This window comes from Colletotrichum paranaense, assembly GCF_030867605.1.
Source record: "Colletotrichum paranaense strain IMI 384185 chromosome Unknown Scaffold_8.1, whole genome shotgun sequence".
In the NCBI taxonomy this organism is placed as follows: domain Eukaryota; kingdom Fungi; phylum Ascomycota; class Sordariomycetes; order Glomerellales; family Glomerellaceae; genus Colletotrichum; species Colletotrichum paranaense.
The window spans coordinates 575,594-599,733 of NW_026848966.1; the positions used below are offsets into that span (position 1 = coordinate 575,594).

The following is a 24,140-nucleotide window of genomic DNA, read 5'->3' on the forward strand; positions in this document are numbered from 1 at the left end:
ATGAAGCAGATTCACTTGGCAGTTCAAATAATACCCATCACCACAATTGCATTGACTCCAAGCCGGGAGCTGGAAACAGGGTCGTCAGAGAAACCCGCGAATGCCAAAAAACGAGCGTCCAATTGTGCTAAGTATACTTACGCTCTAGTCATGCTAAGTAAGTATGCTCGGGCCGTGAAAAGAAGGTAAATAATGATAAAGGCCCCCAAAACGCTGGTTCCAAGACGGATATTTATATTGAAGCCCCCCACCGGGACCGAGGCCCTCAGCTCGAGGCCCTCCTAGACCTTGCGAGCCGCCCAGGCCAGAAGTTCCCCCAGCCCCCCCGAGCCAGTTTGGCTCCCCCCCGCCGCCGCCCCGCCCACTGCACTCGATCCGTGCCTAAGTTGCAATTGTCAGTTTGGAGCCGAAGGTGTGCAGGGCACTAGGCAATACTTACTGTTGGGCCGGCGAGGGGGACTGGCCCGGTTGGATAGAGGCCGGGTTCCCTCCTTCTTCGGCCCGGACGACCGCTCGGACTGCCTCGGCTTCGGCCCGGGAAGGGCTCCTCGCTATGTTTATATTGAGGCGAATAATCTCCAAAATTTGTCTAGGAATAAGCGTCAGTACCAAATGGAATACTCAAAAGACAAGGGAGAAAGGCAACGGGGGAAGAGATGAGAACCTACTCCATGGTAAATGATGGGGGATGGTAAGAGATGTCGGAGATGGCGTAGATGGCGGAGATGGCGATAGTAAATGTTTGTGGAACGAATGTTGGTAGCGAGTGTTGTTGGTTATTGATGGTAACGATTGTAATAACCAAAAAAGCAGCGAGTGTGTGATGTGAATGCTTGAAGAAGAGAAGAAGAAGAAGAAGAAGAGGAATGGGAGAACGGGGGATGGTGTCTATATAACCCCTTTCTGTCCTGAGCATTCGTCTCCTCAGCACCTTCAGTCCACACCTCCCTGATGGCATTTCAGAGCCGCAAAGGTACAGGACCGTCTGCATCTACACCTTCCGTTCTATCAAGGTAAGGGACCACACAGCCTCATTGCACCGTGCATCCTTTCTCCGTTGGGCCTACCCTGTCCCTATCTTCGTATAAAATGGAAGCAGCCCCTTCATGCATTGACTTACACCCATCTCATTCTTCACTCTTGCCAATATACCAACCAGCAATACATCATAGTTGCAGCAGTAGCCCAGCTTGTCCCTGCATCGACCCCGACCTCAAAGCACAATCTGAGAGTACGACCTAGAGGCCAAGATTAGAGGAAAGACTTTGTCAACATGTCTCGTCCTTGCACTTCAGCAGACGTCACTCACGCCGCTGACCGGCCACCTTCCTACGATGCGGTTCAGCAGCAGCAAGACCGACAGTTCCAAGACTTCGACTCGAAAGAGTGGGAATGCGTGCCCAAGAACCTCAGCATCATATACTCCCCTGTCCCTATCGGAGCAGGTGCCAATGTTAGCAGGAGAGGAATCAACTGGGAAGCCAGATTTCGAGTAAGAGCCAAAGATCTCCCCCGCCTCATGAGAGAGGGCTTCCACTGGACAGTCGCCAACATCCATCGAGAGGCCGGTTACTTTGAAAATGAAGCCAAGGAGCCTGTCATGAAAGAAGCTGGCTGGACCTGTACACGCAATTACTACCTCTCTGATCTAGGTCCCGACCAGAACTGGACCGCCAAGATGACGGTTTGCGCTCGGGACCTACAGACTCTTGCGCGGTTTGACATGGCCAAACTTCGGCCTGAGCAAGCTTACACCGCCCTCGCGTGGACCAACGTCCAGCAAGGCCAGCACATCTACAACTTTGAACGTCTAGCTCCCTGTAGGAATTTCAATGCGATTTACGATGACATGCCGCTGGAAGGATGGTGGCCGTGGCCGAAGAGACAACCCGGCGTTGACGACAAGCCCGAAGCGGATACCAAGAGCTCATAGGAAGGGACTAGGCGTGATATTAGAACGTCCTCCCTCTACACTGACACGAGGACATGATGCGCACCAAGAATGAACAGGAGTCAACGAAGACTCGTAGTGTTGGGATATCCACCACACCGGACAGGCTAGCCCATACACGAATCATGCTTCGCCAAGGAGAGCGCGGCCGTCACAGCTGCTGGGCACCAGCGCCACTGGGTTCGTTGTGAATGCCCGTATCACAGGAGAAGGGCGTGGCCCAAAGGGCCACAATGGATGTGTTGCATCCCTTGGATGACAGTAGGCGCGCAGTAGGAGGGGTAAAGGTTGCCTCGAATTCTGTTGGTATGTTGGTGGCAGGAAAGGGGATTCTGAAGTTCGTTTGGCGTTGAGGCTGCATTTGATATTGCAATGCCCATCAGGGAGATCGCGTGTAGGGGTGGGAGAGACAAAACGGCCAAAACATCAAAATTGCAAAAACAACAATGAGCCGACCGATCGAGGAATCGAACTTGGATCCCGAAATAGACAGGAGTCTTCACTGCCTAACCGGGGCCTCTGCAGCCCGATTAACCCCTCGACCATACGGCCCAGATACTTGTTGTTACGATCTGGCGATGATTCATCGGCTATGAAGCCTCGCAGGCGGTCTGGTAGTGTTCTCAGGATGCTTCCTTCCTCAGGCTGAAGGCATAGAATAAACACTTACCCGAATTGTGCATGAGACACTACTAGATATTGAAATTGAAAAATCCGTGGCATTCGAGTGAGCCGCTTTCCCATCCAAAAGGTCCCATATCCTCACCGGCGTCTATGTGCCCGTCTTTCCTTACGTGCCACGTCCCCTTATCCTACCTCTTTCCCAAGGAAGTGCCTCAAGCACCTGACTCCGGCCATCAAAGCCATGCCGGGCAAGCACCGGCCCGCTTTGATAGTAGGTTCCGTCAAGACCGGATCAGGAGCATGGATGAACTGCAATTTCCCGACCTACACCAACGCGCACTCCTGCCATGCGGTTGATTGTCCCATTGATTCGTGGCGATCCTCCCTTCTCAACACAACTTCCCAATGCCAAAGTGACGAGCCCTCAGGATTCCGCATCAGGAACATTGGAAAATTTAGATAGGAGCCCGATCTGCGAACACTCCCCGGACATGGAAGTCCAGCAACGTGAGAATCAAGTGACGATGGTTGATTATCCAGCACGACATGGACCTCATCGCCTATTCCTCGTGGATCATTGCATCTAATCTCCACCTTGATAAAGCCGCAAATGATAGAAAAATCAGCGTGTACCCTGGATTTGTAAACGCAGCACAGATACATCTTGCTCGTGTTCAGAGCTACGGGAGTCTCATCAATCCCGGCTGCGCTACAGCTCGACACAGCATCCTAAAGGTCCATATCTGTTAACGGCACTACGTAGTGACAGACAGTCCGATCAGGGTCTTGGTCCATGATGAACCCAGTCCAGCCGTCAGGCTTCCTCGTGTCCTGTTCAGGACGTTCTTATTCCGCGTTAAATTTTTGCTTGATAACACGGTCTTCGGAGGAGCGCTCGGTTCAAGGTATATAGAGCAGAAACACTTTGGGAATGCTGAAAGACTGTTTATCCCACACCTGATCACATTTCAGAAAAAACATACGCGTTCAAACATCCGCTCATCTTAGGATTGTTACTTAATAGCAAGAACGCTGTGAACATTGTTCTTGGCGTTTAGGTAGTACTGAATATCACCATTCGTTCTTTGGCACCTGCGCCATGATCAAAATACCTTCATACGGATATCCAGCTCGCCTTCTCGATACAGCCTCATCTCCAGGAACTTCTTCGTTGGTACGTTCGTATCCATCGAAGGAGCCGCAAACCAGATTCAGGCCGCAGCCGAACTACTCGTTCAAAACCCCAATTAAGCTTAAGGGGTGGCCAGCCATTGCCGCCAAGTCACACAAGCGGAAGGTCCAACGGCTGGCGCCTCAATGGTTCAAATGGCTGCCCTCGGTTCAATGCACGATTGTGGTGCAATCTGCCCAATAACAACTGATTCAAATAAGCCCCAAACCTAGGGTCCTCAGGTTTGTTCGTAGATGGGATCAAATGAGAGACACAGACGCATGTGGCGTGCTTGGCCCTCGGAGGAAGTGGATCAAGCATAAGACACGGGTTCGGCGACACTCGACTCATGCCGTATTTATAGGTAGCCTGGTCTAAAGGTCGACCGAAGCATGTTGGTTGGATCAAGACGGGACTCGAAGAAATGTTTGCTCGCAGAGATGCCTTTCACGAAACTGCAGGATGAGGCGTAAAGCCAAAGGTCTAGTACCTATGCATTCCATAAGCTCCGTGAGACAACGTCGCAGTAAGCTCGAGAGGTTCCACCGAACAGGCGCAGTCGCAGAGCTCCAGTGATCCATCGCCAAGCTGCTTCCTTGCCACAGTGGACACTGGAACACGTTTTTACTGCGCAGGCCAACCAGCGACCCGCTCCCGTCTGAAGAGAGTTGTGTTTTGTGGATGGCGAGGGGAAATCTGGGGAGTAAGTGTCAAGTACGTAAAAGAAACTGAGGTTAATTGGTATGCGGACCGGCGATTCGGTTTCCATCTCGTGTGCGATTCCACTTCCCCGGAGCCAAAAGGACGTTTGACAATCGTGGCGTGCTTTTTCTCTCCTTGCGCGGTGGTGTGTTCCTGGACACGCTATTAGTCACAACAACTCCCCCGCATCTCAGTCTCTGGGCGAACTCGAATTTGAAAAGCAGTGACAGGCTACAGAAGGTCCTCTACCACCAACTTGGGTAATTAGTTGTGAGCCAAGAAGATGGTCGCTGTTGAAAGCTCGCTTGGATCGCCAATCGCAAGCTGACTGGGCGACTGGGCAAAGTACCCGTCAATATGGTATGGCCAAGGTACCGTGATTCCATGGCTTTGCTCGGCGCATCCAATCGAGGCTGCACACCAAGACGATCGAAAGCCTTTGCTCTGGGTCAAGCTTTGGGCCCTGAGATGCCATGAAATGCCATGAGATGCCAAACTCTTGGAATTTAGGGGGTCTCCAACGACATGTCTTGGAAGTCTGCGGTATCGGGCAGGATTCGCAGCATCTCAGAGTGTTCATCGCAGATACGCCTCGAAAAACCACACTTTTGCAGATTTTTCAGAACTTTTGGCGAACCATAATTGTTGTTGGGTGATGGCTGTGTGATTTTAAGTTGGGCGACAAGAGAATGTGCCTTCCCGAAGCGTCGCTAGCCCGGGTAGATTGAGACTCTTGGCGTCAGCGGTCGTGATGGTCAGAGAGAACTCAAAAGTTCGCGTGCGCAACAGACGAGACTTCAGCCAGCTCAGGTGTCTGGCATCTGGCGCATATTAGTAGGGCTTGGCTCGCGTCAATCGAAAACGCCTCATTCAAAGAATATGGCCGACAGATAGCCCGTTCCTAACCGTGATTGCCATTGATTGTCCAAATAAACCGCCGCAGTGTCGTCGCCACGGGGGAGGAATGGTGCTGATAAGCTTTGCCACCCTCCCCGGATGCGCCCCGGGCGCCTCATGAGTAACGTATGCCAGATAAGGCCTCAAGAGGGCACAAGTGCCAGCCAAGACAATTGTCGTTTGGGTCAACCTTTAGTGACATATTGAGGCAGATATCCGAAGCCACGGAACGCCAATGACATTAGGTGCAGTCGCGGGTGGGTTGGCGTGCTCGGATGACACGACGGGAGAGAAAAGATGGGCCGTTTCGACCGAATCGAGACATGTCAAGTTCAGATGTCCTGAATCGTGGCAACGAAGTGGGCGCATTGCGAACCTTCGACCAACGAGGCTATCAAGACAAAACCCGAGTGACAGAGCGAATGACGGCAGAGCCGACTCTGGTATCGATGGTAGATATCGTGACAAGGGATGGTGGTGGTGGGCGGGGAGCGCCAGGTTCGCCAGCGCTGCTGTCACTGTCTCTGTTTTGTTAGCAGATGCGTATGACACACGCACATCATGTACCATGTAGGATCGCCCATGAAAGACTGTTATCTTTGCCGAGACTTTATTCCCCATATTTCCCGCCAGAGGGGGGAATGTTCTGTGTGTCGTAGACCAATTGCAGCACATGGTGATGAGACCCCCAGGGATGTGGATGGATGAGGAGTAAGCATTGCGTGGGTATTCGTAGAATTGTAGGCCCTTCCTTCAAATGGCAAGCACCAAATAGCGTAGCTCGACCAGTTTGGCGGTGGGTTAGGGGTAAACAGCGCGGCGCAATCGAGTCGTGTCGGTCGCCCCAGACAGGTAGGCCAGGGGTCAAATCGCCAGAGTTTTGCGCAATCAATCCAAACTTTGAAGGGTGTCAAAAGCGCCCCCAAGTGGCAGTTGGAACAGGGTGACGGGGCAGCGGCCGGAGATTGGGCGTCTTGTGTGTGACGCGATGGGAGATGGGTGATCCGCTTCGTTTCCTGAGTGGCTCCCCCTCACAATATTACGGTTGGCTGTACGGATCCCTCGCTTTTCGAATAGGCGTATCGCATCACAAGACGGAACTCGAGGACGCAAAGGTTCGATGGTGTGGTTGGGCGGCCTGGCGGCATTCTAGAAGGATTCCTTTGCCTAGTTAGCGGCGGCCTCCCTGTCCCGCGGCGCCCGCCCCTGCGAGGCCAATGGACGCGCCGAAAGTCAATCAGCGATGAGGTGTGACGATTCCCGTCAGCTCACAGCGGATGATTGAGGGTCTGATACTGATTTAGATCCTTCTTCGTACACCGCAAGGGAATCGCACTTTGTAGAGACGCGCTGGCATGGTAGATGGCAGCAAATGCTGGGCAGCCCTGGTCACGAGGCGCTGGGCCAAGAAGCGCAAAGAGGCAGGAGAGAAGCTGGAGACCGGTGGCCGGGAACCGAGGAAGCCTAGCAGCTCCCATCGGGCTGGCAGCCAAGCCGTTACATCTGAGGATTCCTGTCGAGATTGGTTCCAATAGGATTGGATGAGATTTTGCCTTTGATACCTTGCCTGTCACGAGCTGTTAGGAGTCGGAGACTCAGGGAATGGAAGCGTACTAGGTAGGTATGCAGAGAATAGCAGTGAATGGCGACGGTCGGACTGCGAGATCCATCAATCAAGCAATAACGCCCCAGTTCTTGGTCCTTCCCAAACAGGAAGCTCGTCAGGATGGGCTTGGATCGTGAGGTACGGCCAAGAGACACCAAACCGCACAGCCCTGTTCCAGAAGACCTTGGCTGCAGGTCGGTAGCTCCAGGAGGGAGCCACGGCCTTGGCTCGAGTAGACGAGTTCGCGTAAAGTTGAAAAGTCCTGCGTGTCAGAGACTGCGATTCTCTGAAGCCGAATTGGAAGTAAATCGGGTAGGGAAAAGGAAGAGAAGAGAAGCAGCAGGGTTCGATCCTCTGTACGTCTGATACTCGGAGGCAGGTACAAAGATACGTACAGGTACGGATACATGTATACCTCGACCTAGGTACAGAGTAGGTACCTATCGAGGTCTGCAGGAAGGTAGGCGGGCACTTGTTTAAGGTGAGGAAGGCATACAGCATGCAGGCGGCAGGTCGCGCATTCCATTCTTGGGGAAGGAAGGTGTGGTGGAGCACCGTTCATCCCTTCTGTCACCACTTGTGTCCAGGACTCGTCGTCGAAACGGTGGTACGAAGTACTGTACACCAGGTTAGCTCATCTCAAATTCTTACTCCTCACTCTGAACTCTCAAAAGTCTCATAACAGTGTTTGTATCTATCACTCCACCTCGATGGATCTTGCTGGCTCACAGACAAACAACCTATATCTATCATACGGATATCGCATGGACCATCCCTCGCCCATACAACTTCTCATCGCGCGGCCGTGCCCCTTCTCACTCCCGGTCTCATGGGTCGCCCACTCCCCCGCTTGGGACGGATCTCCACTGATAGCGTGTCGGTGGAGTGAGATGGGCGCCCGTAATAATTATGAGTGTGCGGCGTGCGCACTGCGTCCCCTGCTCAATGAAACGTCCTGAGCAAGTGAGAATAAGTGAGTGAGAGTATGAGAGGAGCAGTGAGACTGAGAGTCCGGGCCAGTCAAGTCCAGGGCAAAGGCCCGGCACCGTCCCACCCCCGCGCGCCGCTACCAAATCACTGTCTTCCACTTCTGCCAAATCAATTTCCATCACATGAATCCATCCGTACATTTTCCAACCTGAACATACAGATATCGCAACCCATCTCCAGCCGGCACCGTCCACCAGCCAATAACCCTTCTGCCAAGACTCACTATAAACCATGACCGGTTCTTCTAATCACTTGGCAAAAACCTCCCCATTTGCACGGTCTGGCGTCTACGCTCCCCACCGAGCCCACCTTCTGCTCTCAGAAAGCTTACTGGTTTCTGCCAAGCCGCTGTGTTGCCTCTGATGGGACATATCCGCCGGTCGTCGACGTCTCTAGACCAAGAGACCCGAGAGAGACGCCTGCACGCTTCGTAACCCTCAGAAGCATCGAGCCACGCACCGCACCGTTGACCGAACACATCGCATCCCTCCCAGCGGCCAGTAAACAGCATGCGAACCTCCGAATCAGATCTTTTTGTCGCAGACCACTGGCCTGCTTGATGGGGCCACCTGAAATGCCGCGTCCCACAGTCTGAAGGGCAAGGCTCAAGGCTGAAGCGACAGAAGCGGTGTTTGCCTGTCTACCGAATCTGCCACGTAGAGTGACACCGATGCAGCCCTTGGACGTGAGGCGAGTTGACGACGTCGCGCTGGGCTGGAGTTGTGAGGTGCTTCAACGATCTCGTCCATCCCACCATCTCCGAGGCCTTGCCATCTTCGTCTTCCACGCAGCTTCCATTGCTTCCGAACACCCACATGATACTTCACATCCGCCATCCGCATCCGCATTCTCATGTACGATGGAAGTGTGCGTAGTGTGAACCTCTGCCATGGGCTCTTCCTATCTGTGCTACACTACGTACACTACTGCTAGATGCCGGCCGTCCCCTTCACTCCCCTTGACCTACCCTTCCTTCCCTCCCGTCTCACGGCTGACCGACCGGTCCAACTACCTGCCAAGGCTGTACCGGAGAGACTCGTCTACCTATCCGTCTAGACCTCTCATAATCTAGGTCACCTTCCTCCTACCTCCTGGCATTTCCTGCAAGCTAGCGGCGCAGCTATCATGGGTGATTTCCCGGGGAGAAGGTATCCCGGAAACGAAGAAGCAGAAGAAGATAGAGAAGAAAAATAACAAGGGACTAACGTAAGACAGGCAAGGTGCTCTTGGCAACTTTTATACTTCTGTAGATACTAGAGACAATGTGCTCCCTTCATCGGGAAACCATGTACAATGTTGGCAAGGTAGGGTCACGGAAGGAAGAAGAGGAGGGGGTATTGGGTCGTTCCCTCATGCCGGGGTCTCCCTGGTCTCTCTAGTCCATGTTGCAGCTTCCCATCCGTTGGATTTGCGCCGGTGAGGTGAGCGCGTCCAAGTTGGTTGGTCCCCTTCTCGTCCAGCTCCAGCTCCAGCTTCTCGCCCGAGCGGTATGCTGCACACCTCCCTCTGTGTCTGCCTCGATGTCTCTCGACGGAAGTCTCGAGGGGCGTTCCCTCACGTTTCCTTCCTGTGTATCCGTAAAGTGACCCTCTCCATCCTACCATCTACCTTCCTGTCGTACCCCTACCCATCTCGCCAGGAAGTCCTACCCATCCCACACACACCTTCCTGTCTTTGGTCTGGTCCGTTTCTACACATCCAACGACCTTTCCCGGTGCCTTTACAGATACCCTACATGGTACTTTTACATGGGGCAATGCACCTGCACATGTCGTCGCTCCCGTCGTCGTCGCGACTGGCTTGTTCCTCCCCCTCTGCCTTAGCTCCCCCGTCCCCGTCCCCGTCTCTCATCCCGGGTGCTGTCTCGAACCTTTATTAAACGGCATCCCGCGCCGCCTCCCTCTCTATCTCGTCCCTTCTTGTTGTCCCTTCCACCCCTCATACTCTTGTAGTTCTTTACAGAGTAACACCAGCTTTGTTCCTCTTCCGTCGTCGACAAGGGCAAAGGTCACGACAAGCGCCAACGCGCATCACTTCTTCTTCAAAAACCGGCCTCTAGCTTCTGTCCAGAGCTATCGAGCTTACTCTTCATCATGTCCAAGGAGGATGCCCAAGTCGGCGTGGTCCCCCCCACGTACGACTCCGAAAAGGGCGCTCGCCACACCGCCGGTGATGGCCATGTTCCCGAGAACTTTCGCGAGGATGACTTCATGACCCGCAATGGCTTGAACCTCAAGAGTTTCCAGCGCCGTGAGTGCATCCCCCTCCAACTCCGCTTGGACAATTTTGCGGCCTGTCTCCAGCGGCCCAGCATCGCCTCGCCTCGCCTGTATATCTCTTCAGAGATCGATTTCTAACAAAGCATTCTTAGGTGACTGGGGAACTGGCGACACTGAGCTCGATCGCTCCATGAAGCCTCGTCACTTGCAAATGATTGCCATCGGTGGCTCCATCGGTGCTGGTTTCTTCGTCGGTTCCGGTAGCGCCCTCACCAAGGGTGGCCCGGGCTCTGTCCTCATCTGCTTCTTGATCGCTGGTGTCATGATCTTCAACGTCGTCTACGCTCTCGGTGAACTCGCTGTACTGTACCCTGTCTCTGGTGGTTTCTACACCTACTCTATCCGCTTCCTTGATCCTTCCTGGGGTTTCGCTATGGGCTGGAATTATGTAAGTCATTTTTCATCATACCGCGCATCGCATCGCGAGGCTCTAACATGTGGCAGGTCTTCCAATGGGTTATCGTTCTACCACTCGAACTGACAGTCTGCTCGTTTACGATACAATATTGGAACAAAGATATAAGTGTCGCAGTATGGATCACCGTCTTCTGGCTCTTTATCATCTTCGTCAACGTTTTCGGAACCTTGGGCTTCGCCGAGGAAGAGTTCGTCTCCTCTGCCTTCAAGCTCTTTGCCACCGTCATCTTCATGGTCGTCGCCCTTGTTCTCATCTGCGGCGGTGGCCCTGAGGGTGGAAAGTACGATGAATACTGGGGAGACCGTCTCTGGAGCGACCCCGGTGCGTTCCAGAACGGCTTCCGTGGCTTCTGCTCTGTCTTCGTTACCGCCGCTTTTGCCTTCTCCGGTACCGAGCTTGTCGGCCTCGCTGCTGCTGAGTCCGCCAACCCCGCCAAGTCCCTTCCTGGTGCCATCAAGCAGGTGTTCTGGCGTATTACCCTGTAAGTCCTTCTCGAGTCAAACGTCTAGAGCTCTGGCTAATCATACTCTCAAGTTTCTACGTCTTGGGTCTTACCTTTGTCGGCCTTCTCGTCAGCTCTACCGATGAGCGTCTCCTGAACTCCGCCAACCCCTACGCCGATGGTGTCTCCCCTTTCGTCCTGGCCCCTCTTGATGCCCACCTCTACGGATACGACAGCTTCATGAACGTTGTCATTCTTGTCTCCGTAGTCTCTATTGGTGTTTCTTGCGTCTACGGTGGTTCCCGTACCTTGACCGCCCTTGCCCAGCAGGGATACGCCCCCAAGATCTTCACCTACATTGACCGATCAGGCCGTCCCCTGCCTTCCGTCGCCCTCAACCTCGCTTTCGGTGGCCTGGCTTACGTCCGCATGGCGTCTTCCGGAGGTGTTGTTTTCGACTGGCTCTTGTCGCTTTCTGGCCTTGCCGCCCTTTTCACCTGGGGATCCATCTGCGCTGCCCACATTCGTTTCCGCTCTGCATGGAAGGCCCAGGGCCACACCCTCGACGAGCTTCCCTTCCAGGCCATCGGTGGTGTTGCTGGCTCTTGGCTCGGCCTGTTCCTGATTGCTATCTCTCTGATCGCCCAGCTTTTCGTCGCTATCTGCCCCCCTGGTGGCGGCTTCGCCACCGCTGAGGACTTCTTCAAGGCTTACCTTGCCCTGCCCGTCGTTCTCTTCTTCTGGGCTTGCGGTTACTTGTGGAAGCGCAAGGGCTTCTTGAAGCTTTCCGAAATCGACCTCGACACTGGTCGCCGTGAGGTTGACTGGGATGAAGTCAACGCCTACCGCGCGAAGGTTGCCGCCTGGCCCACGTGGAGACGGTGGGCAAGCACTATCTTCTAAAAGACTTCGCTGTCTTTTATACTTGCTAGATTGTCTAGCACTAAAGGGGAGGAAGCATCTGGGGAGGATGTAAATAGGAGATGTTGGCCGAAGAGCAGTTTTGGCCCTAGGCATGTCTCACTATCATGATACCTATCTATTTTCTGAACTTGTAATCAGCAATGATGTCCCTATCATGGGCTTCAATACAGGGGTTTATTGAACCGCATCTATTCTAGTGTCATGTGCGCGCCTATCATGATTGAGAGTGTAGCGTTAAGCATCATGTGTGAGTGTACTCATGCGCGCCTGGCGGGAGGACCTAGATTCTGGGTTAGGTCCTCGTCATGAAATCAGCGATGGTGCCATTTTACCCCGCGTTTACTACATCCAGACCAAAACACCCAGAGGTGGAGGCTCCGGTCAGCAAATAATATGATCTGCATTCCGTTCATTGCACGGAAACAGGATCAGATTATCATCACTCGATCGGTCGTTGCAAAAAGGTTTGTGGAAGTGGTTTAGCGTGGGCTGGCTGATGCCGGCCTCAACCCCCCGGAGCATGGGGGCTCCACAACGGCCCGAGGTAGACGACGCTATCGACGGGTGGCTTGGATTTGTCGCGTGCCGAAGTTCCGGATAAGGTTCGATACAGGGAGGTTGAGTGGTTGATTGCGGGCGTGAGGGGATGAAAACTGACTCTGTTCTGTAGACGCATCATTCCCATCTCTGGTGTGATATTCTTCAGTTATGGATTCTGTGTAGAATTTGGTAGTAGACAGATGCGGGTAGAAGATGTGCGGACGAGGATGCTCTCTACAGGCGACAACAGACAGGCATGCCTGACCTCTTGTCCAATGGAGTATGAATCTTTCATAATGCCTGAAAACATGCTTCATCATTCCCCTATTGCTTGGGTTATGAGACTATTGGAATTTGGAATTCATATGAATTTTGTTCGATCCATTACATGCTTTTCTCAACGGCTTATTTTTACGGGTCTCCCGTGTTCCGATCGGTCGGGGAGTGGATACCTTTTCCGCACCGGTAGTGGGGCCGTAACCTGTTGGATCTCCGGTGCCGAGCTAGACGTCAAGGCTGGGCTCAACGGTCTGCCTTCAAGGCTGGCGCGGGCATTCTTCATCGTTTAGAGGCATCAACTCGGCCGGCCAGGTCAAACTGGCTCGGCGGTAGAGTTGTTGGAGGTTAATCATCAATTCCCCCGAATCGCCTACTTGCCCTCCTCAATGCAAAACCCGGGGCAGCTTCAAGGAATTGTACTTTGCGATGTCAATCATGCTGTCCATCCTGATCACAGCGGTCTTCAAAGACACCTTGTAATCCAACGTAGCCAATCACCTCGCAAAATAACTAAATTGCAACACACAGGTCACCCTCAAAGCCTCGATCCCTCCCGCAACCCAACCTCAATAACCCCCTGCACCGCACCCGGCACCCTCCAAATCTTAACAACCCTCAGCCCAACCGACTCGATCAGCGCCCTCCACTCCTTCTCCGTGCGCTCCCCGGCGGCGCCAAACGCCATCATGCTGATGTCGAAGACGGCGGCATGCGGGTGGACGGCCCGCACGTCGTCGTCCATGATTTGGTCGTGGATCAGGATCCTGCTGTAACCGGGCTTCAGGGCGGCTTTTTGCATCTCGAGGATTCTGCAGGCTTGTTTGTCGGGCCAGTCGTGGAGGATGTGGTGCATGTAGTATGCGCGGGCATCTTCACGTTGTTTGTCAGTCTTTGCTTGGAAAGTTGAAATACTCTGGCAGAGAGGACTTTAAACGTACGCTTAATCGGCTGAGGTGTGTAGAAATCATACGCCACCTTATTGATCCCCTTCAATACATTCGTCTTCTCGTCCGCCAGAACAGATGGCAAATCTTCCAAATACAACCTCGACGCTGTCTCCGGATGCAGTTCATAAAAGGCCTGCAGATCCTGTCCCATGCTGCCACCGATATCCACCAGCAGCGGCGAGCCCGGGTCGTCGTCGCCGGAGACGCTGTCCAAGAGGGTGTGGCTGGGGAAGATGGACGTCCACCTGGCCCTGTTGAGCGTCGTCGTCCGCTGGAGTGTGTTGAAGGCCTCGCTTTGTTCGGGGTGGGCTTTGAGATAGGCGAAGAGGCCGCCTTGCCAGCCGTGGACTGAGTCAAAGACTGTTTTGCGGGCGCTGCGGGGGCTTCTGTAGGATGTTTCGCGGAAGAAGATGGGCATGTGGGTGAACATTGGGACTGTGTGGTCGTAGCTTGCTGGAAGTTAGAACTGCTTGTGACGGAGAGAGCTGCTGGAGGGACAGGAGGGGATGAGAATGTTTGTCTTACTAGAATTTAGCGGTGGTGCTAAGGTTCGAGTCCGCAAGCTGGTCACAGAATCTCGTGGGCTTGTAGGTCTTGTCTGAAGTCATCTCTACGATGTTATTCGAGACCTGTAGGCGGAGGAGTCGATCTGGGAGAATATGAGATACTGCCACAAGGTACCCGAGACGGGATGAGTCACAAAGTAAAGCGGCATCGCAGGACCTCTCCGCGAGGCCTGTTAGCTGAGTGCAAGTCATGGCTCTGCTTCCATCAACCTTCCATTTCTTAAAGATGTTGAGATCCTGCAGTATCTTGACTGATGCTAGGACAGCCGGCTGGTATATTGTTAAGTTAACAAGCTATTCTGAGCCGTCTCCGTGAAATCAGTGACACTTACTTCGCTCAAGAAGAGTCTCACAAACGTCTCCCAAGGAGATTCGACATTCATCGTGAGCTCATAAAGCTTTAGAAGAACTCGCGATCTGTCATCCTCGCTGAGGTCTTCGACCGATGTAGAAAGGGCTTCCGCTGAGCGTATGAAGTCTCCGACAGCATCATTCTCGTTCATTGTCGATGACATGCTGACTGTTTGTTAAACTACCCTGTTTTCGCGTCAATTTTCAAATTGGTCGCTTTGGCCTTTTCCTCGAGATAGCTAAGACGTCGACTTGAAGCAGGAAGTATAAAGCTTAGAGACTTCTGGTGAAGCTCCAATCATGGATTTAATGCTCCAAAGAAGAGAATGAAACTGCCAAGGGCAGCAAGCTTTTTATTAGAAGAAGAAGTAAAGACGTTGCACCAAGTCCTAAGTCCCCGCCGAACACAGAGACTTGATTTGTAAGAATCATGTGCCATGATCTGCGATAGTATCACAAATATCCATATACTCCTCGTAAGCCTGAATGACGAGCGGGGGTAATTGGAGCGGGATCGGAGTTTAACACCAACATTGCTCAAGAAAGTCAAACATCCCCGGAGCTTGAGCTTGTTTCAAACTTAATATATGAGGAGACGTTATTTCGTCGTATTCGATTCGCTGGAATGTTATATTGAATGGTGACAGACTCTGGATTGGATCTGGAGAAGAAAAAGGTGGTGTGGTCTTCGTACATAAACTACTGTGATTGACGCCAGCGCTCAGGATCTCCGACTAGTAGCATATGACATTGACAAGGCCCGATATATGGGACGAGAGAGAGGCTGAGACTCGGGCAAACATATCAACAAATTTGAAAGCAAGTTGTGACCATTGGAGCTGCCGGGTGACGCAACTAACATAGGCAGAAGAGCGGCCCCATAAGAAGTACCTTGAGCTTCGTTCCCACTCTGCGTGGATTCGTACCCTCATGGTAGGATGTGTAGAAAGAGACGAGATGTTGCATGGCCGTTTTGGGTTACACACAACATCAGATCGCCACATATACTCCTGATATGCAACAAGACTTCTCTCTTGATTGAGGAACAATTTAATGATGACTTCAGTCCTATGGATCTTCCTGTTTTATGCGCAAGATAGTAATGGTAGTTTGAGATGAATTGACATTACAGTGATCCCTTCCCATAAGCCGAGAGCCTGCAATCAATATGAAAACTTCTCCTCTTCTTCTTTTTACTTCTACAAGTTATTCAGTTCAATGGTTAGCTGAGAGTCTCCTGCCTTCGACAAACTTATAGACTGGGGGTATGGTTCCCCGCGCCGATAGCGAACGCGTCTGGAGTTCATCTAGCTGAGTCTTAAGTCGTCCGCTCCGCAAGTTGAACTTTAGAATGAAGAAAGATATGCGTAGCTAACGGGTCTAAGTTCCCGAGTGATAAAGTGACGGTTACCGACCGCATAGGAATGGTGTATATCAGAAGCCGCTGTGGGACTCCTTGCGGGCCCAGATCGACGCCGTGAAATATATCACCCAGACTATGTAAAACGATCTTTCTAGGAACTTCGTTTGGTAGTCTAGATATGCCGTCGTCCCATTCATCTCATCATCGCCTACGTCCCGTGAATGGATCATGGGGATCGTTCAGGGCAATCTTCCTCATCACGGGTCGTGTTGCTTTTCTATCTGTCTGGAAGTTCGCTGCCACCGTTCTGGGAGGAGATATGAGCCTGCATAAAATCGGTCGCCATTGCCCAGGGAAGCGGCAGAAGGCACCGTGTCCTTTATCGAGAACAACCGTAATTCTGGAAAAGATATGAGCAACGGCCATTCCGAGAAGATTGAGCGTTGGTAAATCCATGATGAATAGAGACTCAAAAGACAATAGAGTTCACCCCCCCGGTGGCGAACGGGGGCTACATCTCTGGCGCACATGCTGGGACTTTTTTGTCGACTCGAACACGGGACCTCTAAGCCTTCACCGATTAGGCTGCTCGTGGACTTCAACCACTCCACCACTCAGCCAGTTTTGACCTGACCCCCGAGGGGACGCCTGCTGTGCTGGTGACGGGAGTGGATTTGAGGGGGGGTATAAAGGGATCTCGCGGAAGGTATGGGAAGATTTGGGAAGATTTGGGAAGGAGCGGCTGAGCCTGCACCTGCCTTACAGTCACATGGATATCATTGGGTCACTTCCTGACATTCACGACAGATCCTGTGGAAGGAGGCAGACATATTTCATTGTGGGTATTCCGTGGGAGACATACATTCCATTTTGCTCAGGCAGTATTGATGTATTAAGCTATCAATGTCCGCTATCGGGATGGTGATGATGGAATCTATACCTCGACGCCGCTTAATGCACAATCCAGATGCACCCATCTTTCCTTCCCTTCGTCAAGCGCCGTATCCTGCCACCCCCATCTCAGATCACTGCTTCTTCGGCTTTCTAAGCGGAGCAGTGACGGAGAAGGAGACTATGCTATACTCAGTCTTCTCGGCATCCCGCTTCTCAATAGCCTTCTTCTCCTCCGCAGTCTTCTCTTCCTCGTCCTTCTTCTTTTTCTTCTCGTCCTCGTCGTTCTTAAGCTCCTTCACGACATTGCCGTCACCATCAAGCTCGACGACAACGTCGCGGGTGTCGAGGCTCCCGTCCTCGGTGTACATCCACATCTCCTTGAGCTCGCCACGGACGAGACCAGTCAACCAGAGGGAGCTGAGAACGCCAGGGACGAGGTACAGCAGCGCAGGCTGGCCGTGCTTGAAGACAACCAACATGACTAGTGTAGTCACCATGCCGATAGCGTAGCCGACCAGGGAGGCGTAAAAGTAAGTCTTGCTGAAAGTCGATCCGCGCACGGTCGGCGGCGCTGTCTGCGTTGCAGCCTTGAAGAGATCCAGCCACGAAGGGGCGGACCAGAACCAGTCGCCCCAACAGTTGGTGATGTCGAGGTACGGGGCCTTTTGCGCAATGTGCTGGGTTTGGCTCACGGTGACCACGTCGCCGGAGGTCGCGTCGTGCTGGTCGGACTTGAGATCGGTCGGGATATACTTGACCTGGCGCTGGTAGTGAAGCCACATGTCGAAGCGGAGGGCGAGACACATGACAATGCCCGGGACGACAATGTCTCCGAGTCCGAGAATGCTGGACCTAGCGGCGGACTGAAACTGGAGCTTGATGGGCACATCGAGCTTGGTGGCGACGGTGATCATGTAGGGGCTGGTGGAATGTTAGACGATGTGGGTTCAAATATCACTGGCAACTGTGACTGAGATACAACTTACGTGTAGAAGACCATGATTACGTCGTAGAAGAAGAGTCCGATCAGCACCAAACTTCCCGTCGCAAACGTCGTCGGGGACATCATGAGGAATGAGCCGTAGCAGAATCCGTAGCCCATGAAGTTGGACAGGAATGGCGAGCCAGACATGAAGTAGGCCACGACGGTGGCGATAGCCAGGTTGAGACCAACGACGTGGAGGATAGTCATATGGAACTTCTCGCGAAGGAGGCCGTGCAACTTCGCCTTCACCGTCCACTCATCCGTCAAGACGTGGCGCAAGTCCCATAGAACCCGGTTGGTCTTGATGCTGTTGAGGCGCACAATGCTGCGCAAACCAAAAGGCAGCGGGTTGCTCTTCTGGAGAACCTGTGCGTTGTTCTGGTCAACCCCGTCGCCTGTGACCTTGATGAAAGCCTCATCGTCATCGTTGATGTTGTAGAGTGAGCCATCGTGGCGGAAGTAGTTGGGGAAGACGAATCCGGTGGCAACCCGCAGTGAGTGTGCGATCAGAGTCGTCAAACTGGCGACACCCATGACGGACATGTAAACTCGGAGAATCTTGTTGAGGATGGCGGGATCCTGGAGCCATTGGATGAGGTAGTAGAGGCCGATGAGCATGGTGCCGGCCAGGATCGGGAAGAGAATGGCGTCGGTAGGCATGAGACCCTCTGTTATAGGCTCGTCCTCCTTGCGTTCTTTTCCATCATTGCGCTTCTGAGGAGCGGCAGAAGGTGGGCGGCGGAGTGAGCCGTGGGCGCCAATGTAAATGATGGCTAGGGCGCTGAAGATGAGCTTGGCCTCCATCGTCAAGAAGCTAGCATACTGGGTGAAACCCCATTCCACAGCGGCAGCGGTGGCGTTTCCAGCTGTCGAGTTGCCAGTGAGGTTGCCGGTGAGGTTCTGGGCAAGCTCATCAAACGGCGGATTGATGGGGCTGGGGACCGGTGAAGCCATGTCGTCGCTGTCGCCGTTGGTGTCAGGCTCGCTGTCGTTCCCGGGTGCTAGGATGAAACAATCGGTCCAAGGGCCGAGAAGACGAGTACAATCGTCCAAGGCAAGTGAAGCTCGTGATAGGATGGAAGAGACGGAAGCAGAATGTGAACGAATGAGACGATGGTCGTTGAGAGTGGCAAACAGAGAAGCCAGATGCCCGTAATTGATTTATGCCCTCGGAAAGGACCACTGGCGTTTCAATGCTGGATAAACGTTAGAAGAAATACTAACCTCGCCAAGAGTATTCTGATCCTTACCAATTAGTGAATGCAGAAGTTGAAGCCACCTGTTTTTGGAGATGGGTCGGATGAAAGACGACACGGTGTTTCCTGCCCTGCCTAATAGAAAAAAGTGAGAAGTCAATTCTGTAAATCGGTCCCCGCCCTGGCCAGATTTTGCTTCGAGTGACGGGATAGGCAGGCAAGTGGTAAGTGTCTTTGGTTGAGACGGAAAGAGACTCCGGACGTCCTAAGAAAAAATAGATTCGCCGTTTGGTTTATCTTCTTCAAGAGACAAGTCGCACCTTGCCCGTGTCCAAACTCTTGAAAGGCGGTATCGATATCCGTGCGGCGCGAGCATTGCTGCAGGAGGTTCGCCCTGCGCTGGTCCAGATTGGTACGGTAGTTGACAAGTGAGAAGTGAGGTAGGTACCTAAGCTATGCTCAGCTCCAGGCAAGGCATGTGGGGAAGAGAGGCTTCAGCTGCCATGACCCCCACCTCAGTGCTGTGAACCATTGACACCTGAAAGTACCAGCGCAAATATGCAACATTGAATAAACATCTACGAATACACCACAAAACACTCAACCCCTTAGATCTATAAGACAAATATCATTGAATTACAGATATGAGCAGCGTCTGAAGTGTACATGACCTAGTGTAGGAAGTAATAACGCGTAATTGGGTCCTGCAAAGGTTGCGAGTTCGGATTTGGTGGTCCTACATAATGCCACAGACTGCTCACTTTTTTTTCGGCTTGAGTACCTACCTCCCCCCAACTGCCTTAGAGACCTCCAGCTTCCAGTGGCGCACCTTCACCCCAGAAGTGGCTGAAGCTCCCCCCTGGCCAGCCGCCATGGAAAAGCGCAATCCGCAATCGGGCGCGGATCGCAAAACCTCAATCGCATCGCATCGCCAGCCTCGCCCAAAATAATTATCCGTGAACCCCTCCACCACCGCCAGCAGCACCACAGTCCACGACAATTCGCGCAGCAAGCACAGCTGTCAATCCCTCAAAATGACTACCAACGTCTCCCTCGAGACCTCAATGGTACGTCCAAACATCCTCTACACCCCATGATGTAGACATCAATCCAATGCGACAACCTCCCAAACCCCCAAGCTAACCACTTCTCCTCCAACAGGGCACAATAATCCTAGAGCTCTACACCGCCCACGCCCCCAAAACCTGCACAAACTTCGCAACTCTCGCAAAGAGAGGCTACTACAACAGCACCGTAATCCATCGCATCATCCCAAACTTCATGATCCAAGCCGGCGACCCGACGGGCACAGGCCGCGGCGGCACCTCAATCTACGGCGAAAAGTTCGCAGACGAGATCCACGCAGGCTTAAAACACACCGGCGCGGGGGTCCTCTCCATGGCAAACGCGGGGCCCGACACGAACGGCTCCCAGTTCTTTATCACCCTTGCCCCGACCCCTTGGCTCGATGGGAAACATACGATCTTTGGACGGGTCAAGAGCGGGTTGAGCGTCGTCAAGAGGATGGGGCTCGTCAAGACGGGGCCCGAGGATCGGCCGCTTGAGGAGGTCAAGATTATCAAGGCTTCTGTCGTTGAAGAGGGCGGCGACGAATAGTCAACGAGGTGGTGGTAAAGGTCTGCCTGCCTAGAGGGGCCGTATTGTCAGCATCTACACGGAGTTTGGCGTTTGGTCGAGCAGACCGTACCTTGGGAAAAAGTTATATCCAATTCATGTCGTCTACATCTTTCACGTGGTCATAAATCAAACGGAGTATGATAAATCACAAACTTCAAACTCAACGGGGGGAATCAATATCATTTGTCACAATGCCTATAAAATGTAGCCGCAATCTCTAAACGCCGCCATCCGCCTCGCCAGGCGATGCACACGAGTATGGAGGGAGGAAACCTCCTCATCCCTAGAAGACCTTCCCCGACTGACTCCCTGACCATGCATTGTTGAGTATCGTGTATCGAATGTCGATCTTCTCGTCGACCAGGGCTTCAGATTTTTTGATGAGTACAGAAAGAAAACAAGAAAACGACCAGGAACCTGGCTCTGCGGCCAGTCCCACGACCTTATTCTTTTGTTGTAGAATGCGGGCCAAAGAACTAACGTATGCCCCATCCCGGCTGATATTTGACGCCGGCCCGGGACACTGAAGGAGAAAAAATGTGGTGATGGATACAAAGGAGCGATATTAAGAGCGACGCCGTTTGTTGGCCTGTTTCTCATGCTCATCCGAGGCTCTCTTTTTACCTCGGGCTGGCGGCTGGGCCTGAACGGTAGAATGACTTCTGGCGGGCTTTTTGCCTTCAGTTGGAGGCGTTCGACTTCCAGTGGTCTTGGACTGCGAAAGCCGTCCCGTGGATCGAACCGTGTCTTGAGAAGATCCTGGCGAGTTCGATTTTGCGGCAGAACGACCAGAAGAGTTGCTTTGAGCGGAAGGTGTGCTAGAGACATTCGCCAGTCGCTGTCGAGTTGGCTGCGGCTGCGGCTTCGACTGTGGAGGTGAGCGTTTGACTGACGAAGGCGCCGATGTGCGCTTCATAGCCAACAACTCGCTTGGTCTCCTAAGACCACAGCCGGCCGTCCTTTTGACGCTGGTTTTTGAGCTGGTCTTTGTGCTGCTCGTTGCGCTGCCAGGCTTCTAGTGTGGCGGCGACGACAATGTGCCAGACGATTCTGATTCTGCGTCTTCGTCCTTCTCTTTTCCGTTCCGGCCATTCTTGGATAACGGCGAGGACAAGGGCGGCTTGGCGGCACCGAGCTTCAGTTTCTTGGCCGGACTAATGCCCTTGGCCTCCTTCTTTTCCTTCTTTGGCGCAACTTCAACGGTAGAGTTGTCGCCGTCGTCTGCCTTTGCCTCACGACTCAAAAGTGAGTTCGTCTTCACCTTTTCCTTCTTAGGACCTTTTGTTTTGAGTATGACCTTTTTTGTCATCAAGGGTGTCGACTTCAACTTCTTCTTCTTATGGCTGTCTCCCGATTCGTCCTCGTCTTCAGGTGCCGCCACCTCCTCGCTGTCGCGCTTCTTAGGGCTCGAGGCCCGCGATGCAGGCGCCGGTGTTGCCTTTTGGCTTGATGGGGGTGTTCCGTCGTGCTGGCTAGCGCCATTGCTGCCATTTGAGATCTTTGCCGCCGCAGCGCGACTGGCATTGCGTCCGCTATTTCCTATGCAAGAGCCCATGTGGTTGTTGAGACGAGTGACAAGAATGCATCGTTTGCACTTGCTGCAGGTGGCGGAGGGAAATGAAAGCACGTTGGCTGGTCGCGCTTCTCCAGGACCGGCTGACTCGATATTCGGATCGGGCTTCATATCCTTCTTCTTCTTACCACGGCCGGGACCAGGCTGAACCCAGGTCTGCCCGTAAATGTCGTAGCCGGGCTTGTCAATGTAGGGGTGCTTCTTGCAGTAGATGACGCTTGGATCGGGCTTTCGCGCGCCTTTGCCATCGGTCGGATAGAGCAGGCGAGGCAGGTGGCATCTGGGGCACAGGATCTCGGATGTGGTCTTGAGGGGGTTGCCCTTGAGCAGAACCTTGCCGTCTTCGTATATCGCAGCGTCGGTCTCTATTCGCACGTCTGGCTTCGAGTCGGGGGTAGAGCTCTCTGATGCATCGGAAGCCAGCTTCTCGACACGAATGGCAGCGGTAGACGCTCTCGCCATTTTCTCGTCGCGGTGGACTTTGAGTAGCAGATCATGTACAATGTTGTACATGAGATCGTCGAGGACAGCGTGTGCCTGTTGCCCAATAACAGACCATGTCAGCATCATTTCAAGTCATCAGCCATGGCGAACAGTCGCCCAGCCCAGCTGCAGCGATTCGTAGAATCAAATGGCCGCGATGATTTGAGTGAGACCGGGGAAGGAAGGGGAGGGCAGGGGATGGAAGAAGACTTACAAGCTTGTCCATATTGCCAGCGTCGTCGGGAGCGACAATCACTCCAGCCTTTCCTGTATTGGAAGCCATCTCGGCGAGGCCGACGGAACGGCGCACAGAGGCTGAAGGGAGTAAGATGCCGTCGTGATCGCAGCCTCGGAGGGCGGATAGCTTTGTGGTCGTGTGCAGGAAGAAATGTGGTTTGTGGAATCTGAGTCGGGTTGACGGGTAACTAAAATAAGGTGCCACACGGCCGGTCGAGGGGCGGGTGGTTCAGCAGCCGCAGCAGTGAGCACTGAGCAAGTCGTAGTAGCAGCAGGTGCAGTGCAGGGGGAGATGAGGTCAAGCTGAGCAAATGGAAAGGGACGACCGACCGACGCCGCCGCCAGGGAAGGGTTAGAGGGAAAAAAGTTTCGGAACCTTGCTTTGCTGAAGTAATAGGTAAGGGTGCAACAGCGATGGCGAACAAGCAACGGACACAAGGATTTGCGGTTAAAGTGTAGGTAGGTTGTCTCCGATGAGCTAGGGGGTCGACTTTCCCTTTGTCGTACCACGCGAGAGGCCCTATGCCGAATCTGGATAGGACGGGGGGGTTTGAAGGTGCGAGGCGAGAGAATCCGATGGTCGCGGCCAACGTCGGTGTTGGTTGACTGGCGGAGCAAGTAAGGTAATTGGTTTACCGGGTGAGATGATAGGTAGGGAGAGAATTGCTCGGGGTTAGGTGAGCAAGGTAAGATCCTCTCGAAGCCCGGTGTAAGATGAAGTAAGGTGGTTGATGGGGGATTGGAGAAGGAGAGAATGCGAATTGGGTGGTTTTTCCGGATTACCTTAGCAGATTGCTCAGGCATCTTTGTCAAGGGAATTGCGGGAAAGAGCGACTTTGGTAGGAAGCCCGGAAGCAACTTCCCAAAAGTGTCAACGTCGATCTGCGGGCCGCCTCACCCGCAAGTTCACAACCACTTACAAATGAAGCAGGAACCCATCGGGCAACCTACAACCCAGTAGCTTCCTCACAATAATTACCTTACATAAGGTATAGTAAATGCAACAGATAATAAAGTCCAAGGTGTCATATCTTCAATTGGATGGCTTCTGTTCCAGCATCATGTACCTAAGCTTCCTTCCTGA

The 24,140-nt window shown here is 53.1% G+C and overlaps 9 protein-coding genes across 9 annotated transcripts; 4 read left to right on the forward strand and 5 right to left on the reverse strand.

The window, feature by feature from the left end:
* Positions 1-1,273: 1,273 nt before the first annotated feature.
* On the forward strand, positions 1,274-1,933 carry CPAR01_10044 (uncharacterized protein; the record flags this gene model as incomplete). The annotated part of the gene is made up of 1 exon (XM_060494307.1): positions 1,274-1,933. One exon carries the CDS (start codon positions 1,274-1,276, stop codon positions 1,931-1,933), a length of 660 nt encoding a protein of 219 aa, XP_060346489.1.
* Positions 1,934-5,580: 3,647 nt separating this feature from the next.
* On the forward strand, positions 5,581-5,919 carry CPAR01_10045 (uncharacterized protein; the record flags this gene model as incomplete). The annotated part of the gene is made up of 1 exon (XM_060494308.1): positions 5,581-5,919. One exon carries the CDS (start codon positions 5,581-5,583, stop codon positions 5,917-5,919), a length of 339 nt encoding a protein of 112 aa, XP_060346490.1.
* Positions 5,920-8,268: 2,349 nt separating this feature from the next.
* On the reverse strand, positions 8,269-9,068 carry CPAR01_10046 (uncharacterized protein; the record flags this gene model as incomplete). The annotated part of the gene is made up of 2 exons (XM_060494309.1): positions 8,269-8,655; positions 9,030-9,068. The coding sequence occupies 2 exons, from the start codon at positions 9,066-9,068 to the stop codon at positions 8,269-8,271; spliced, it is 426 nt and encodes a 141-aa protein (XP_060346491.1).
* An 846-nt stretch (positions 9,069-9,914) lies between these two features.
* Positions 9,915-11,983, forward strand: CPAR01_10047 (amino acid permease; the record flags this gene model as incomplete). Its single annotated transcript, XM_060494310.1, has 4 exons — positions 9,915-10,191; positions 10,313-10,608; positions 10,665-11,119; positions 11,173-11,983. Coding segments are annotated over 4 exons (1,839 nt in total), but the record flags the coding sequence as incomplete, so codon positions are not given.
* Positions 11,984-13,358: 1,375 nt separating this feature from the next.
* Positions 13,359-14,851, reverse strand: CPAR01_10048 (O-methyltransferase; the record flags this gene model as incomplete). Its single annotated transcript, XM_060494311.1, has 4 exons — positions 13,359-13,693; positions 13,762-14,219; positions 14,296-14,606; positions 14,669-14,851. 4 exons carry the CDS (start codon positions 14,849-14,851, stop codon positions 13,359-13,361), a joined length of 1,287 nt encoding a protein of 428 aa, XP_060346493.1.
* A 2,224-nt stretch (positions 14,852-17,075) lies between these two features.
* Positions 17,076-18,883, reverse strand: CPAR01_10049 (signal peptide peptidase; the record flags this gene model as incomplete). The annotated part of the gene is made up of 2 exons (XM_060494312.1): positions 17,076-17,865; positions 17,931-18,883. The coding sequence occupies 2 exons, from the start codon at positions 18,881-18,883 to the stop codon at positions 17,076-17,078; spliced, it is 1,743 nt and encodes a 580-aa protein (XP_060346494.1).
* Positions 18,884-20,159: 1,276 nt separating this feature from the next.
* On the forward strand, positions 20,160-20,742 carry CPAR01_10050 (cyclophilin type peptidyl-prolyl cis-trans isomerase/CLD; the record flags this gene model as incomplete). The annotated part of the gene is made up of 2 exons (XM_060494313.1): positions 20,160-20,192; positions 20,287-20,742. The coding sequence occupies 2 exons, from the start codon at positions 20,160-20,162 to the stop codon at positions 20,740-20,742; spliced, it is 489 nt and encodes a 162-aa protein (XP_060346495.1).
* Positions 20,743-21,328: 586 nt separating this feature from the next.
* On the reverse strand, positions 21,329-21,679 carry CPAR01_10051 (uncharacterized protein; the record flags this gene model as incomplete). The annotated part of the gene is made up of 1 exon (XM_060494314.1): positions 21,329-21,679. The coding sequence occupies one exon, from the start codon at positions 21,677-21,679 to the stop codon at positions 21,329-21,331; it is 351 nt and encodes a 116-aa protein (XP_060346496.1).
* A 99-nt stretch (positions 21,680-21,778) lies between these two features.
* CPAR01_10052 (transcriptional activator) lies at positions 21,779-23,860 on the reverse strand (the record flags this gene model as incomplete). Its single annotated transcript, XM_060494315.1, has 4 exons — positions 21,779-22,873; positions 23,034-23,183; positions 23,564-23,662; positions 23,840-23,860. 4 exons carry the CDS (start codon positions 23,858-23,860, stop codon positions 21,779-21,781), a joined length of 1,365 nt encoding a protein of 454 aa, XP_060346497.1.
* Positions 23,861-24,140: the final 280 nt, after the last annotated feature.